The following is a 13,785-nucleotide window of genomic DNA, read 5'->3' as shown; positions in this document are numbered from 1 at the left end:
TGGTCCCTTCCCTGGAGAGCTCTGCGCGGCTCCTCTTACTGGACAAGCTGCCTTATCTACTCTCTTCTGTTACTGTGGCAATGCTCCCCACCCCTCACTGAAGCCACAGGGGCCCACTGCTTTATGAGGCTGGGGGGGGGCATTAATACAAGCTCATCTCCCCAGCCTGCCACGCCATGCCATGCCACGCCACGCCACGTCCTTCCAAGGCTGGCTCCAGGTCACGGTTCTGACAGTTGATCCGTCTCCCCATCTCGCCCCAGCGCCCACATCTCTCCCACGGCGAGCTCCTAACCCTGTCCCCAACACAATACACCCCGCAACGACATCATGCTTTGTGCACGCTACTCTGTCTAGAATGCCATCTCCACCAACCCACTCGCTCAGCGTGGGCCAACGCCGACTTTTCCGTCAACGCAGGGCCGAGACGATCACATCTGTAAAGTCGCCCCTAACGTGGTTCAGATTGCGGATATTGGTCCTGAAGTTTAAATGAACTTATGCTGAGAAGACATAAAGTTATAAAAATTAGCATATTTCATCAATTCTAAGATGCCATTGATGGTAAGACACATTATTTTATGTGCCACTGGCAAGTAAAAATGCTGATTCTAACTCACCAACAGTTGTAAGGCATATCCCAATGTCAGAGACAGTGAAATATGAAAAACTGTCTTAAAATTAAAGATAATGCAGCAAACCACAAGTCTTGAAGGTAAAGATGCTGTTTTCCGTTGGCCTGTTAACGTGTCTCTTGATCACTGTTTCTCTCCCAGGCCTTCGGAATCTAAAAGTCTGAGTTTTATTCACTTTCATCCCGCCTCCCAACAGTTAGGCCAGAACCTAAAACCCAAGATATGCACAGTAAAATAAGAGTCCTACTTATTAAATTTAAAAATGAAAAAATTAAGCATCTGCTTAATAGAATACAAAAAGATATCATAAAACTTAAAAATCATTAATGCCAAAAAATTAGACTTTAAAAAAAGCTTCTTTGCCTATAATGATCAAGGGAATACCAATTATTTCAGCATCAGGGTTATTAACCCAAACATATAAGGCATGTTAAATATTTCCAATGTTTTTAAAAGACACACAGGACATGTGTCCACGGTTCCAAATACATTCTTTTTTTTTTTTTTTTTTAAAGATTTTATTTATTTATTTGACAGGCAGAGATCACAAGCAGGGAAAGAGGCAGGCAGAGAGAGAGGAGGAAGCAGGCTCCCCGCTCAGCAGAGCCTGATGCGGAGCTCGATCCCAGGACCCTGAGATCATGACCTGAGCCGAAGGCAGCGGCTTAACCCACTGAGCCACCCAGGCGCCCCCCAAATACATTCTCAACATCAGAGTTTGCAGAATCTTACATTTGTAGTAATAGATTAACGTGACACGGTATTTACTTTAGTCCCTGGACAACATTTCTGCCCCATAATGTATATAAAGATAACCACTTAGAATTATATTTGTGAGGGCCTGTTAATAACCCTGATGCCTGGGTGGCTCAGTGGGTTAAGCCTCTGCCTTCGGCTCAGGTCATCATCCCAGGGTCCTGGGATCCAGCCCCTGCATCGGGCTCCATGCTCAGTGGGGAGCCTGCTTCCCCCTCTCTCTGTGCCCGTCTCTCTGCCTCATTATTACCTCTCTCTGACAAATAAATAAGTAAACTCTTTTAAAACATATATATACACACACACATACATACAGATATATATACACATTTGTAATGGAGTCTGATGTTTGCCAACAGCTTCCAAGCTGTCCCACATCCCTGCCCCTAGGCCAGCTGATCAAGTCCCGGCAATTCCTCCTGTGGGTCAGGCAGGAAGTTCCAACCAAACCCTGGCCCGAGGCTCACAGGGGAGCCCACGCCCTAGCCCCACCATTTTATCCCAGTAAAAGTAAAGCCAGTCCCCTCTCCTCGTTCTTTTAAGCCACTTTGGAACGCAGCCTGGGAAGCCCGCCCTGCTCTTCCCGGAGAGCCTCAGACGGCTGAGCAGTCCCTTCCATACCCACTTACTGCAAACAATTGTGACCTCTTTGTTCCCACATCTGAAACAGATACTGTGGGGATGGGAGTGCCCACATCTATACTTCTGACTTCACTCCCAATTAAAAGGAAACAAACTCTGGGTGCCTGGGTGGCTCAGTTGGTCGGACGACTGCTTTCGGCTCAGGTCATGATCCCGGAGTCGCAGGATCGAGTCCCGCATCCGGCTCTCAGCTCCTTGGGGAGTCTGCTTCTCCCTCTGACCTTCTCCTCGCTCATGTTCTTTCTCACTGCCTCTCTCTCAAATAAATAAAATCTTAAAAAAAAAAAAGGAAACAATCTCAATGAACGACGTTCACTTGCTGTTGTAAGGCGTCCATGAAGGGGACCCCTGTGAGGGCCCGTCTGTGAACTTGCTTCCGAGGGACGCAGCCGGCGCACCTCCAGTGTACGTGCACGTTCCTACCGAACTCCGGGGCTTCATTGCGTCCCACTTTCTAATGGATCGTATTTGTTTACAGATCACAAGTTGGGCCCCTTGTAAGGTACTTTGTAAAGAGACCTCACAACCATTGCTGAAAAGCTACCCGCGTGCTTCTGCGCTGCTGTGGAAGCCAGAGGGCTGCAGGAAATCGCAATGATGCATAACCTGGGGCAAAGACCCCTTTGGGTCTCAGCTGTTGTTTTTTTTTTAATTTTTAAAAGATATTATTTATTTATTTGAGAGAGAGAGAGAAAGACAGCCTATGAGCAGGGGTGAGGGGCAGAGGGAGGGAAGGTGAAGCAGGATCCTCACTGAGCAGGGAGCCCTACACGGGACTCAATTCCAGGACCCTGGGATCACGACCTGAGCTGAAGGCAGACACTTTGACTGAGCCACCCAGGCACCCCTCAGCTTCTTCTACGATAAATATGTTCTAATAATAGTGTCTACCTCACAGAGTTGTTACAAGCGTGAAATGAGTTAATGTCCCACTAAAGGGCTGAGAGCAATGCCTGGCCTACGGTCAGCTCCCCACGTGCCTTCAGTAAATAAATAAGCAGTCGCAATACCATTCAGGAATATTTGTGCAATGTAATGCTTCTGGCTCTAAAAGGGACCTATCAAAACAGACGATAGCTCCTTCCTTCCTGAAAAACTGCTGCATTAGTAAGGGGTCCAGAAATGTTGGTCCCATTTATTTCACGCACCTCTGCTCTCTCCAAGGGGACTCAAAGCACCTTGAATGCAGGGGCACATGGGTGGCTCAGTGGGTTAAGCATGTCCGCCTTTGGCTCAGGTCCTGATCCAGGGTCCCAATACCGAGTCCCACACTGGGCTCCCAGCTCCGCGGAGAGCCTGCTTCTCCCTCTGCCCCCTGCTCATGCTCGCTCTCAAATAAAACCTTAAGAAAAAAATAAGCACCTTGAGTGCAGACATCGGCCACTCCCACCATCTTCACTCTACATGCCACAGAGGAAGTGTCGCCCCTCAGCCGCAGATGGCGACGCGAGTGGGCCGGCCATAACCGTGCTGGAAGGAGAGGCCAGGAAGGCCGCCCAGCCCACCTCAGTGAGATCCATCTGTTTTTCTCAAAACAGAAGGCATTCTAATCTGTAAGTAAAGACTGCTCAGCAATTGTTCATGCAGAGTCCAGAGACAGAGGCCAAGTTAACCAGGATCAGAACACTGGAAAGTAAAACAGTACGGCTTGACTACAGGAAACAAGAGGCATCGTTACATTTATTTACTTATACTCTGCCTACTTATATGAAGGAGTCGATGCTGCTTACTATAAATACAGATAAATATAGGTACTAAATAAAGTATGGAAATCGGAGAAAATGTAAGTTAAAATAAAGGATCAATGTCAGGGGTAGAAGAACAGAACACAGATGGGCAGGAGATGTGGTGTGTACACTGGCTGAAACAAAGCTTCTCCTGCCCAGTGTTCTAGGAGAGATTTCTCAGGTACATTCTGCAGGTAGGGCCCACTGAGTAATACAAGGGGCATGTCGCCAGGAACAACCTAGAGTAGTAAATAGTAAATTTTATAAAGCAAGCCCTCCAGACACCCTTAAAAAAAAAGTAAGTAAAAAAGCTAACAACATGACACATGGCAAATTCAAAGAAAGCTGTCCCATAAGGGGCCCAGACGCAGGTGTCCAAGCACAAAGTCAAACCAGGGATAAAACAGGGAACCACTACAGAAGTAAATGGGCTGCCTATCACTTCAACAACCCTTTCCAAGTATCACTTCCTTGAACTAGGCTGCTGACAGAAGTTGTTTGGTGAAACGTTTCCGTTACGTTCTTTGCCAGCGTGGTCTGTGTTGATGATCGAAGGCAGACCACATTCCTAACAGATCAAAGAACAGAGCAGGTTGTAAAAACTGGGGCGGCAAATTCAAGCTGCCTGTGGCCATCTTACCCACAGGTGGAGGGGAGCGACAGGCAGGCCCCTTGAAAGCAATAACGGCACTTTTCTTAGCAGCTCTGGGAATGCTCCGGAACAAAGTACGGAGGACCGGTCATGCTGCCAACTCTAGCACACAGAGCACAGGCAACACATTCTTGGCCCAGAAATTTCCCATGGTAAATTTCGGCCGCATCGTCTGAGGGGCCCAAGCCCACAGTGGGGAAGGGCCTGGTACCTGGACCAGGAGGGTGAGGGGCCACACTGAGTTGTCCACCAAACTCTGAGTGGATGAGAAAAGATGGCAGGAGCTTCTCCAAAGCTGTAGGCCTCATGGAACACAGTGAAGGGATCGAAGGAAAGGAAGGCAGGAGTTTTGCAAGGGACTGAGCCTAACAATGGACCACAGACTCCAGGCTGGAGAGGGAGAGAGGAGCAGCCAGGAAGTGGCCAACGTAAATGAGAGAGTGGGGAAATATCAGACATGAGTCCCGGAGAGTACTGAAGTCAGACTCGAAGAAGGAGATTGTGTAGAATAGGGTGAGATTTGGGAGTTGGTGCATTTTTCTGGGTAATGACAAGGTTCAGAAGGACAAGAGGGAGGGGCACCTGGGTGGCTCAGTGGGTAAAAGCCTCTGCCTTCGGCTCAGGTCATGATCTCAGGGTCCTGGGATCGAGCCCCGCATCAGGCTCTCTGCTCAGCCCCTCTGCCGCCTACTTGTCATCTTTGTCTGTCAAATAAATAAATAAAATCTTCAAAAAAAAAAAAAAAGACAAGAGGGCAGGAGAGACGGTCAGAATAGCAGATGTTTCTTGCTCTGAGCCCTAAGAAACAACTCCAGAGAGAGCATACACGCGGGGACGCCCTGCAGGTGACGGTGATCAACAGCGATGTGACAGAGAACAACTCTACTGTGTTCCCCAGCTCCCCAGCCACTCTGTGGGTTCCCCGAGGCTTTGTGGGGACGCCAAGGCAGCCCCTATGTGAGGCAACACCTACTGCGAATCGCAAAGCTACCACATTTTTAGAAGGTACATTCATTATACCTTAAATGTTAGGAAGTTTTCATTTTTATTTTAAAAATTCAGAGAGCTCATGTATTTCAAACTTTGAACTAATAAACTTTAATAAAGTATAACAATACTTTGCTACATGGTGACCAAAAATACATCCAACAGACATCTACTGGATTCCTTCTCTGTCCTAGGTACTTTTCTGGGTCTTGGTGTAGATTCACTCTAGTAGGAGGGCCAGGAAAGAAGAGACAGAAGGAAAAAATAAAACACTTTCAGCTATAAACAGCAGGGAGAGTACTAACAAAGGCAAAGGAGGTCAGCAATAGCGGGGTTAGCGGTAATATGCCTGTTGCACTCTGGGTCACACTTGTGTTTATTTCTGTGCATCCTGACTCCTAAGTCCAGTGTTTTTTCCAGGTAACATTAACATAGGAAATACCCTGAAATCTGATAAAAACTCAATTATTTAAGGAAAAACAAAGAGGTCAATGAATTTTGAAATGAGAAGTATCAACAACACTCAATGTTCATCTGTACAGAATCCACTCTAAATGACAGGCTCTTGGGGCGCCTGGGTGGCCCCGTGGGTTAAAGCCTCTGCTTTCGGTTTAGGTCATGATCCCAGGGTCCTGGAATCGAGCCCCGCGTCAGGCTCTCTGCTCAGTGGGGATCCTGCTTCCCTTCCTCTCTCTCTGCCTGCCTCCCTGCCTCCTTGTGATCTCTTTCAAATAAATAAATAAAATGTTAAAAAAAAAAAAAAAAAAGACCGGCTCTTTGTCTAGGGAAACTCTCAAGATTCAGGACAGTGTACCGTCCGGTCAAGGTTTCTAGGTGGCCTCTCCATGTCTACAGGGTGACGGTCAGCACAGTGTAACACTCTCCAGTGAGGAGCGTGAAGCAGCCAATCCAAGGCACCCCTCAGTTCTATTCCTACTAGTGTGGGAAACAAAGAAATTAAAATTCTTGTCCCCTGCGGCCGGTTGACAAATACTGGAGAGAGGCAGAGTAGAACACTCGTCCAGGTAGTCCCCACTGTCTTACCCTTTGCTAAAGGGAAAAACCACCTTAGCTTGACAAGAGGATCCTGGGAGTCTTCTTCAGCCTGTGAAAGTCCTTCTGGACACCTCCCTTTGTGCTCACGTCCCCAGGCCCACGAAGTTTATAACCGGCCCTTCCTCACAGCCCCGGTGCAGCTCTTCCTGTGCAATGGTCCTGTCCCCAGGCTTCTAAACAACCACCCTTCTGCACCCAAGATGTCTCAAGCATTCTTTCTTGGCCCTGGACTCTCTGAACCCCACCACTTCAAACCACATCACTGCCCTGGAGAGAAAGCTGTCTCAGACTACTTGGGCTTCATGACCACAGCCATTAGAGTCACTCGCTGAACGTCCTCTGAGCTGATCCCATTTTCCCTGGGCAGTCTTGGGAGAGCAGTCTGCCTTACATGGGGAGAAGAATGTCACCAACCTGACCACTTACCATCCTAGCCCCCAGCATTCATCATGCTCTCTGTGAGGTAGTAAGCCAACACCAAGCTCTGGCTGGGCATCACGCCCCTGAGGGCTTGGTTAGTTTCCCCTGAGCCCTATCACTGTCAAACCCAGTGTCTGGACTCCCTGCATCTTCAAGTCCCAAGGCCTAGGCGGACCTGCCTTCTTATTTTCACGGCTTTCTGCTCTAAGGTTTATAGTTCCCACCTGGGTTTTGGTTTAACAGTTCACCAGGTATCTACTAAACACTTACCACATTCTAGACACTGCGCTAAGTGCTGGAGACCTAGAGATTTCTAAGACCACAGTTTCTGCATGTGGAGAGGCAATCCTATAAAAAGTTAATTTCAGGGGCACCTGCGTGGCTCAGTCGGTTAAGGGTCTGCCTTCACCTCAGGTCATGATCTCAGGTTCCCAGAATCGACCCCCGTGGGATCGAACCCCCACGGGCTCCCTGCTCAGCGGGAAGTCTGCTTCTCCCTCTGCCTCTGTCCCTTCTCTCAACCCCCTTGTGCGCTTTCTCTCAAATAAATAAAATCTTTAAAAAAATAAACAAAGAAAAAAAATAAACAAAGATAATTTTATGTGAAGTGACAGAGAGGAAGCTCAGACGCAGGCTACTTGGCTTTAGCTGGGGCACCTGCTAGATGCGAGCGCTGGAGACAGGCTAAGGGGGTTAGGAAGGTACATAAACACGAAGGGCACCTGGGCAGGAGAGTGCATGTGTCGTACATAAAACCAGGAAGACAAAACTCGTAACATGCAGGAACATGCAAATAACCAACAAAGTGCAAGGAAGGGGACGGCAGGAGTTGGGGGCAGGACACGAGTCAAGCTGAGGACCTGAGCTCATCCTAGAGGGAACAGGGATGGAGGGTTTTGGCACAGGAGTGGCACAATTACACCTGCCCATGAACGGTCCCTCTGGCAGCAGCTGGGAGGGGAGACCTAAGGGGAACATGCAGCATCAGGAGACCAATTAGGAGGCTCCTACAGTAACCCAGACTTCAAATGACTGGCGCTTGTCCAAGCACAATGGAAAGGAAGGGGCCGATTCAGAAACAGGAGGGAAACACTGGCAAGACTGATTTAAATCCATGGCGTGTGAGGGAAAGGGAGGATTCTGAGATGATGCTCAAGTGCTGTCTCCACAGCAGGCAGCAGAGGCCCAGCCATCACAGTTCTTGCACAAACGTTACCATGAAGGGAACGATGAAGGGAAGTAGACTGGACACCCCAGGGCAGAATAAAGACTCTGTAAACATTTCAGATATGCCAAAAGCCTCCTAAAAAATGGCTGGACCCTGAAGGAGAAATTCTGCAATATGGCAGAGAGGCTGCATATAGATGCTTTGAGTCCCAGCTCTATCCTGTATTAGCTTTTTGTGACCTTGGACAAGTTACACAACCTACCAGATTCTTAGCTTCCTCATCTGTAAAATTCAGAAAAATAGTGATTATTGGGCGCCTGGGTGGCTGGCTTTGGCTTAGGTCATGACCCCAGGCTGCTGGGATTGAGGCCTGCTTCTGCCTCCCCCACTCCCCCTGCTTGTGTTTCCTCGCTCTCTGCATCTCTGTCAAATAAATAAATAAAATCTTTAAAAAAGAAAAACAGTGATTATCACCCAGAATGGTCAATGAGATAAGGCATGTAAGTTGCTTAGTAGAGGCGTAGCACATAGGAAGCACTCAGCCAATGAGGACAGAGCACCATAAGTAACATGAAACTGGTTTTATATCCAGATTTCTTTTTTTTTTTAAGATTTTATTTATTTGACAGAGATACAGAGAGGGAACACAAGCAGGGGGAGTGGAAGAGGGAGAAGCAGGTTTCTCACTGAGCAGGGAGCCCGATGCAGGCTCGATCCCAGGACCCTGAGACACAACCTGAGCCAAAGGCAGACGCCTAACGACTGAGCCCCCCTGCCAGCCCTATATCCCAATTTCTAAGGGCTAAGAAACAGGAACTATACCTGACAGAAGACACACACAGGATCCGTATCTGTATCCATACAGGCAGATATAGTATCAGTTAATTAACTCAAAATTTCTCCTTCCTTATATACTCATTCTCTCTCTGCCATTTTTGGCCATTTAGGGGATCTCAAATATTCGCATCTTAACACATTTTTCTCTGAGGAAATGGAGTCCTTTACCGGTGTTTCTGAGCAACACCCTTTGAAGAAGAATATTTAGCAAATATAACCTGGATGTGACTGGAGAGGGGGTAACTGTAAGATACCGTCTGGTACAGGGTCATATAAAGTTCTCCCTGAAGCTCAGTCTATGATACAGCACCTTCGCTTTTTTAGGTGCTATCTGGAAAAAGCACAAGATTATTTTAAAGTGACATAATTCAACACTGTGCTCCTTAATGTTTGACCATTTCTTAATTTTGATAAAAACTTTTTTAAATGCTTTTAAATTGCGCATAATGAATTCCTCGGTCTCCTAGCATAAACAATATTCAGTGCAAATGCGCCTGAGTTCATTCAGTTGGTTACAGTCTGATACTAACAAAGCGCGAGTCATGGATTCCAATCTATGCGGCAATTATGTGCAACAATAAGTACCTCGGGCTCAACAAAGACACAGCACATTTCTAAATTCAATGAGTGACCCTAACAACTGGTGCGGTGTATCCCAGCTGTCGGACCAGCACCGCGGGGTCTTGAACAACACCGAATGGAACAGCACAGGTCCACTTAGACACGGGTCATTCTTTTTTTTTTTTAAAGATTTTATTTATTTATTTCACAGACAGATCACAAGTAGGCGGGGGGGGGGCATGATTCTCCCCACGGAGCAGAGAGCCTGATGCGGGGCTCGATCCCAGGACCCTGAGATCATGACCTGAGCCAAAGGTAGAGGCTTTAACGCACTGAGCCACCCAGGGGCCCCAACACAGTTTATTTTTAACACAGCACAGAACTACAAATGTATTTTCTCTTCCTCACAATTTCAACATTTTCTTTTCTCTAGCTTTTGTTAAGACTATGGTCTATAATACGTACGACATACAAAATAAGTATTAATCAACTACTTATGTTACTGATAAGACTTCCGGTCAACATTGGCTCTTAGCAGTTTTCAGGAGTCAAAAGCTATATTTGAATTTCCAACTGGGTGGGGGTCAGCACCCCAACCCCAGTGTTGTTCAAGGCCAAGTTTATTCCAACTACATGCCCAGAGAGTCAATCAGAGGTACAGCAAAGTCCACAATTTTTTTTTTTTAAGATTTTATTTGTTTATTTGACAGAGAGAGAGATCACAAGTAGGCAGAGAGGCAGGGGGAAGCAGGCTCCCTGCTAAGCAGAGAGCCTGACATGGGGCTCAGTCCCAGGACCACAAGATCATAACTTGAGCCGAACGTAGAGGCTCAGCCCACTGAGCCACCCAGGTGCCCACAAAGCTCACAATTTCTAAAGAAGACTCTGAGCTTCAAAGATAGACAGATGGATAAAAAATTACTGAAGGAGAATTTATTAATGAAAGCATCCTATGTTTCTTGATAAAGACTTAATGGGACCAATGAAAAACTTTAAGTGAATAAAAAATTCAGCAGCCACATGCAATCAAAAAGATATTGAATAAAGAGGCTCAAGGGCAAAGATACAAAGGTCCCAAGATATAATTAAATTTCTCATTTTAGGCACTATGAACGGTCCCAAAGCCAACTGATCTCTGTCCTCTTATGGCAGTTGAAATCCTAAGGACTGTGGTCTGGACTCTAGGACATTTCTAGTATCAAGCACTTGGCAAAATGAGTGGGGAAAAAAGGAAAGGAAAATCACTCAAGATACATGAAAGCTTCCATTTCATCAGCCGTAGGGACCAAGACCTGGGGCCATATGATACTTGAGACCACCACAGACAGACACTTCTGGTTTTTCTAATAATTAAATTCCCTTTCATGGAGCCGAAAGACCAAACTAATCTATAATACATTCTGTCAGAGCAAATTCTTTATTCTCTCATTTCAAATGATGCCAGTGGTCATAGAGAACAAGATTAAAATCTTTGCAAGGTTTAGGTACACATGAGAAGCACGTCTTATCAAATTCTCAGATAAAAGATACAACTTAAATAAAAACACCCTTGGGGCCCTGTAGGAGATTCTAATCATCCAGGAAAAATGTGACCATGGAATCACATAAATCAGCATCAGTGGGAAGAGAAAGGAATGTGAGAAATATTTACCAGGTAGGCCAGCATTTCTAGATGGAGGGCATGCAATAATATTTTTGAAAAAGGTCTTCCCCAATCAAAGCACATTTTTAAAACCCAGTAGGAAAGATCAGCCATTAATGAAATCCCACAGTGTATCCTTTGTAAATTTAATCCAGTCTCCCTACAGCATTCCCAGAATTAAAACGACGCAGGGCACCCAACAGGTGTTCATTTAGTGCCTGTGCTCTATAAAAACACAAATCTTCATTTCACGTACTTTTCACATAGATCTCTCTTTCACTTAAGATTCGTCTTTATTTCTTCTTTTGGCAGTCTCTGGGCCTAGTGACTATCCTAGAGTAAGGGTAAAAACAAGTGACAGAATTTTTTTTAAGGGCTAAGTTATTTTTAAATTTTCTTCAAGATTTTATTTATTTATTAGAAAGAGAGAATACAAGCAGGGAGAGGGGCAGAAGGAGAGGGATCTGCTGGGGGCAGATCCCAGGACCCTGGGATCATGACCTGAGGTGTAAGGCAGATGCTTAACGACTGAGCCGCCCAGACACCCCTGGAATGTTTGTTTTAGTATCCCAACTGGTAAATAAGAACAAAGCTGAGGGAATTAGTACTGAAATTTGTGGCTTTCTGACTGAAGTAGTGTCTCAAGCCTGAATTTTGTCAACAAGCATCAAATAAAAGTCCTATTGATGAAACACTTGAGGGCTACAGCAAACATGATAAAAAAATTTAAATATATATAATAACTACTAATTCTGAAACCAGTAGTTGAAGTAGTTGAAGAATGTTAATTCATTGCATACATTTCTTTTTTTTTTTTTTTTTAAGATTTTGTTTATTTATTTGACAGAGATCACAAGCAGGCAGAAAGGCAGGCAGAGAGGAAGAGGAGGAAGCAGGTTCCCTGCCATGCAGAGAGCCCAATGTGGGGCTCGATCCCAGAACCCTGGGATCATGACCTGAGCCTAAGGCAGACGCTTAATGACTGAGCCACCCAGGGCCCCTCACTGCATACATTTCTGAAGAAATATGAAATGGTATTTAAAGAATGAAAATAACCAGATAATACATAAATTCACACTTGGGAAAAGGATTCCTTTTTTCAAGACACATTTATTGGGTACCCACCATATGCCAGGCTAATTCCTATTTACTTCAAACTACTAACAAACTGTTATGGAGACATACCTGTGCCTCATTGCCCTTTAACAAACATTAGCGTCCATCATATCCACTGTGCTAAGCACTAGGAATATTTCTTTAATAATTTTTTTCAAAAGATTTTATCTATTTATTTGTCAGAGAGAAAAAGAGCACAAGTAGGGAAGCAGCAGGCAGAGGGAGAAGCAGACTTGCCGCCAAGCAAGGAGCCCGACGCAGGACTCAATCCCACCATCCGGGGATCATAACCCAAGCCGAAGGCAGATGCTTAACCAACTGAGCCAAGGGTGTCCCAGCACTAAGAATATTTCTATAAATAAGACAAAGACTGTCTCTGTCCTGGATTCTCAGAGAGGAAAAAAGAAAAACCAAGTAGTTACAAATTACAACAAAGAAGAAAACAAAGGACCAGGAAATGACAACAGGGAACTCCTCTGGGCAGGTGGCTGGAAGGAGGCCTCTGGAAAAGCGAAATTATGCCCTTGCGGATGAGGAGGAGACAGCTCCTGGCATTCCGGGGAAAGAGCAGGAAGAGGCGGCAAGAACCATAGGTGCGCAGGAGCAGAGCCGGGAACAAACGTCTAAGAGCGGAAGACGGTGGTGCAGCCTGACTACAGTGCACCAGGGCAGGCATAAGTGGAAGGCAGAGAGGCAGAAACCAGATCCCGCAGAGCACTGCAGCCCATGGGCCATTCGGAGCGTAAGGGGAAGCCATTAAGGCTTTTTAACAGGAAAGCAAAATGATCTGATTCCATTTTCATAAAAATCATTCTTCCAGGGGTTCCTGGGGGGCTCAGTTGTTAAGCCTCTGCCTTCGGCTCAGGTCATGATCTCAGGGTCCTGGGATGGAGCCCCGCATCCTGCATCGGGCTCTCCGCTCAGTGGGAAGCCCACTTCTCCCACGCCCACTCCCCTGCTTGTGTTTCCTCTCTTGCTGTGTCGTCTATCAAATAAATAAATAAAATCTTAAAAAAAAAAAAACAACAAAAAAAACATTCTTGCAGTTGGGTGATTTTGATTAAAATGCTCATAGAAAAACAGTGGGTGAATTCCAAACGCATTTTGCAGATGTGGGGCCTGATGAAGGACCGGGAGGAACTGCAGGTGCTCCTGGGCCGAGCAGTTAGGCGAGTGGCAGTGCCACTTACTGAGGAGGGTGGTGCGGATTTCTGAGATCCAGTCTTCATACACTGTGTGCTCGCTCCCTCCTGCTTTTTAAGATTTTTATTTATTTATTTGAGAGAGGGAGAGCACAAGTAGGCAGAGAGGCGGGGGAGGGGGGGAGCAGGCTCCCCGCTGAGCAGAGAGCCTGCTAGGGAACTCAGTCCCAGGATGGTGCTGGGATCGTCATCTGAGCCGAAGGCAGAGGCTTAACCCACGGAGCCCCCCAGGCGCCCTGTGTGTTCACTCCTACAGATGGGCCCAACCCAGTGAACCCTCCTCCTATTTCATTGCTTCTGACACAGTTAACTACTCCCTCTTGCTTAAAACTTCATTCCCTCTTGGGGTGCCTGGGTGGCTCCGTGGGGTTAAGCCTCTTTGCT

At 46.3% G+C, this 13,785-nt stretch overlaps 1 protein-coding gene across 3 annotated transcripts in view; it reads right to left on the bottom strand.

The window, feature by feature from the left end:
* The window catches only part of MPZL1 (myelin protein zero like 1), a 52,210-nt gene that overhangs the window by 35,154 nt on the left and 3,271 nt on the right, over positions 1–13,785 (bottom strand). Inside the window, exon 1 of one of the 3 annotated variants that reach the window (XM_044266881.1) lies at positions 11,340–11,358. The exons of the other annotated variants lie outside the window; for them this stretch is intronic. Within the exon in view, the coding sequence (XP_044122816.1) occupies position 11,340 (1 nt within the window). The 5' untranslated portion in view covers positions 11,341–11,358. Of the gene's footprint in view, positions 1–11,339; positions 11,359–13,785 lie in introns of those variants that run through there. 3 annotated transcript variants of the gene reach the window in all.

Source organism: Neovison vison, chromosome 10, assembly GCF_020171115.1.
Source record: "Neovison vison isolate M4711 chromosome 10, ASM_NN_V1, whole genome shotgun sequence".
NCBI lineage: Eukaryota > Metazoa > Chordata > Mammalia > Carnivora > Mustelidae > Neogale > Neogale vison.
This window is presented reverse-complemented; position numbering and strand designations above follow the sequence as displayed.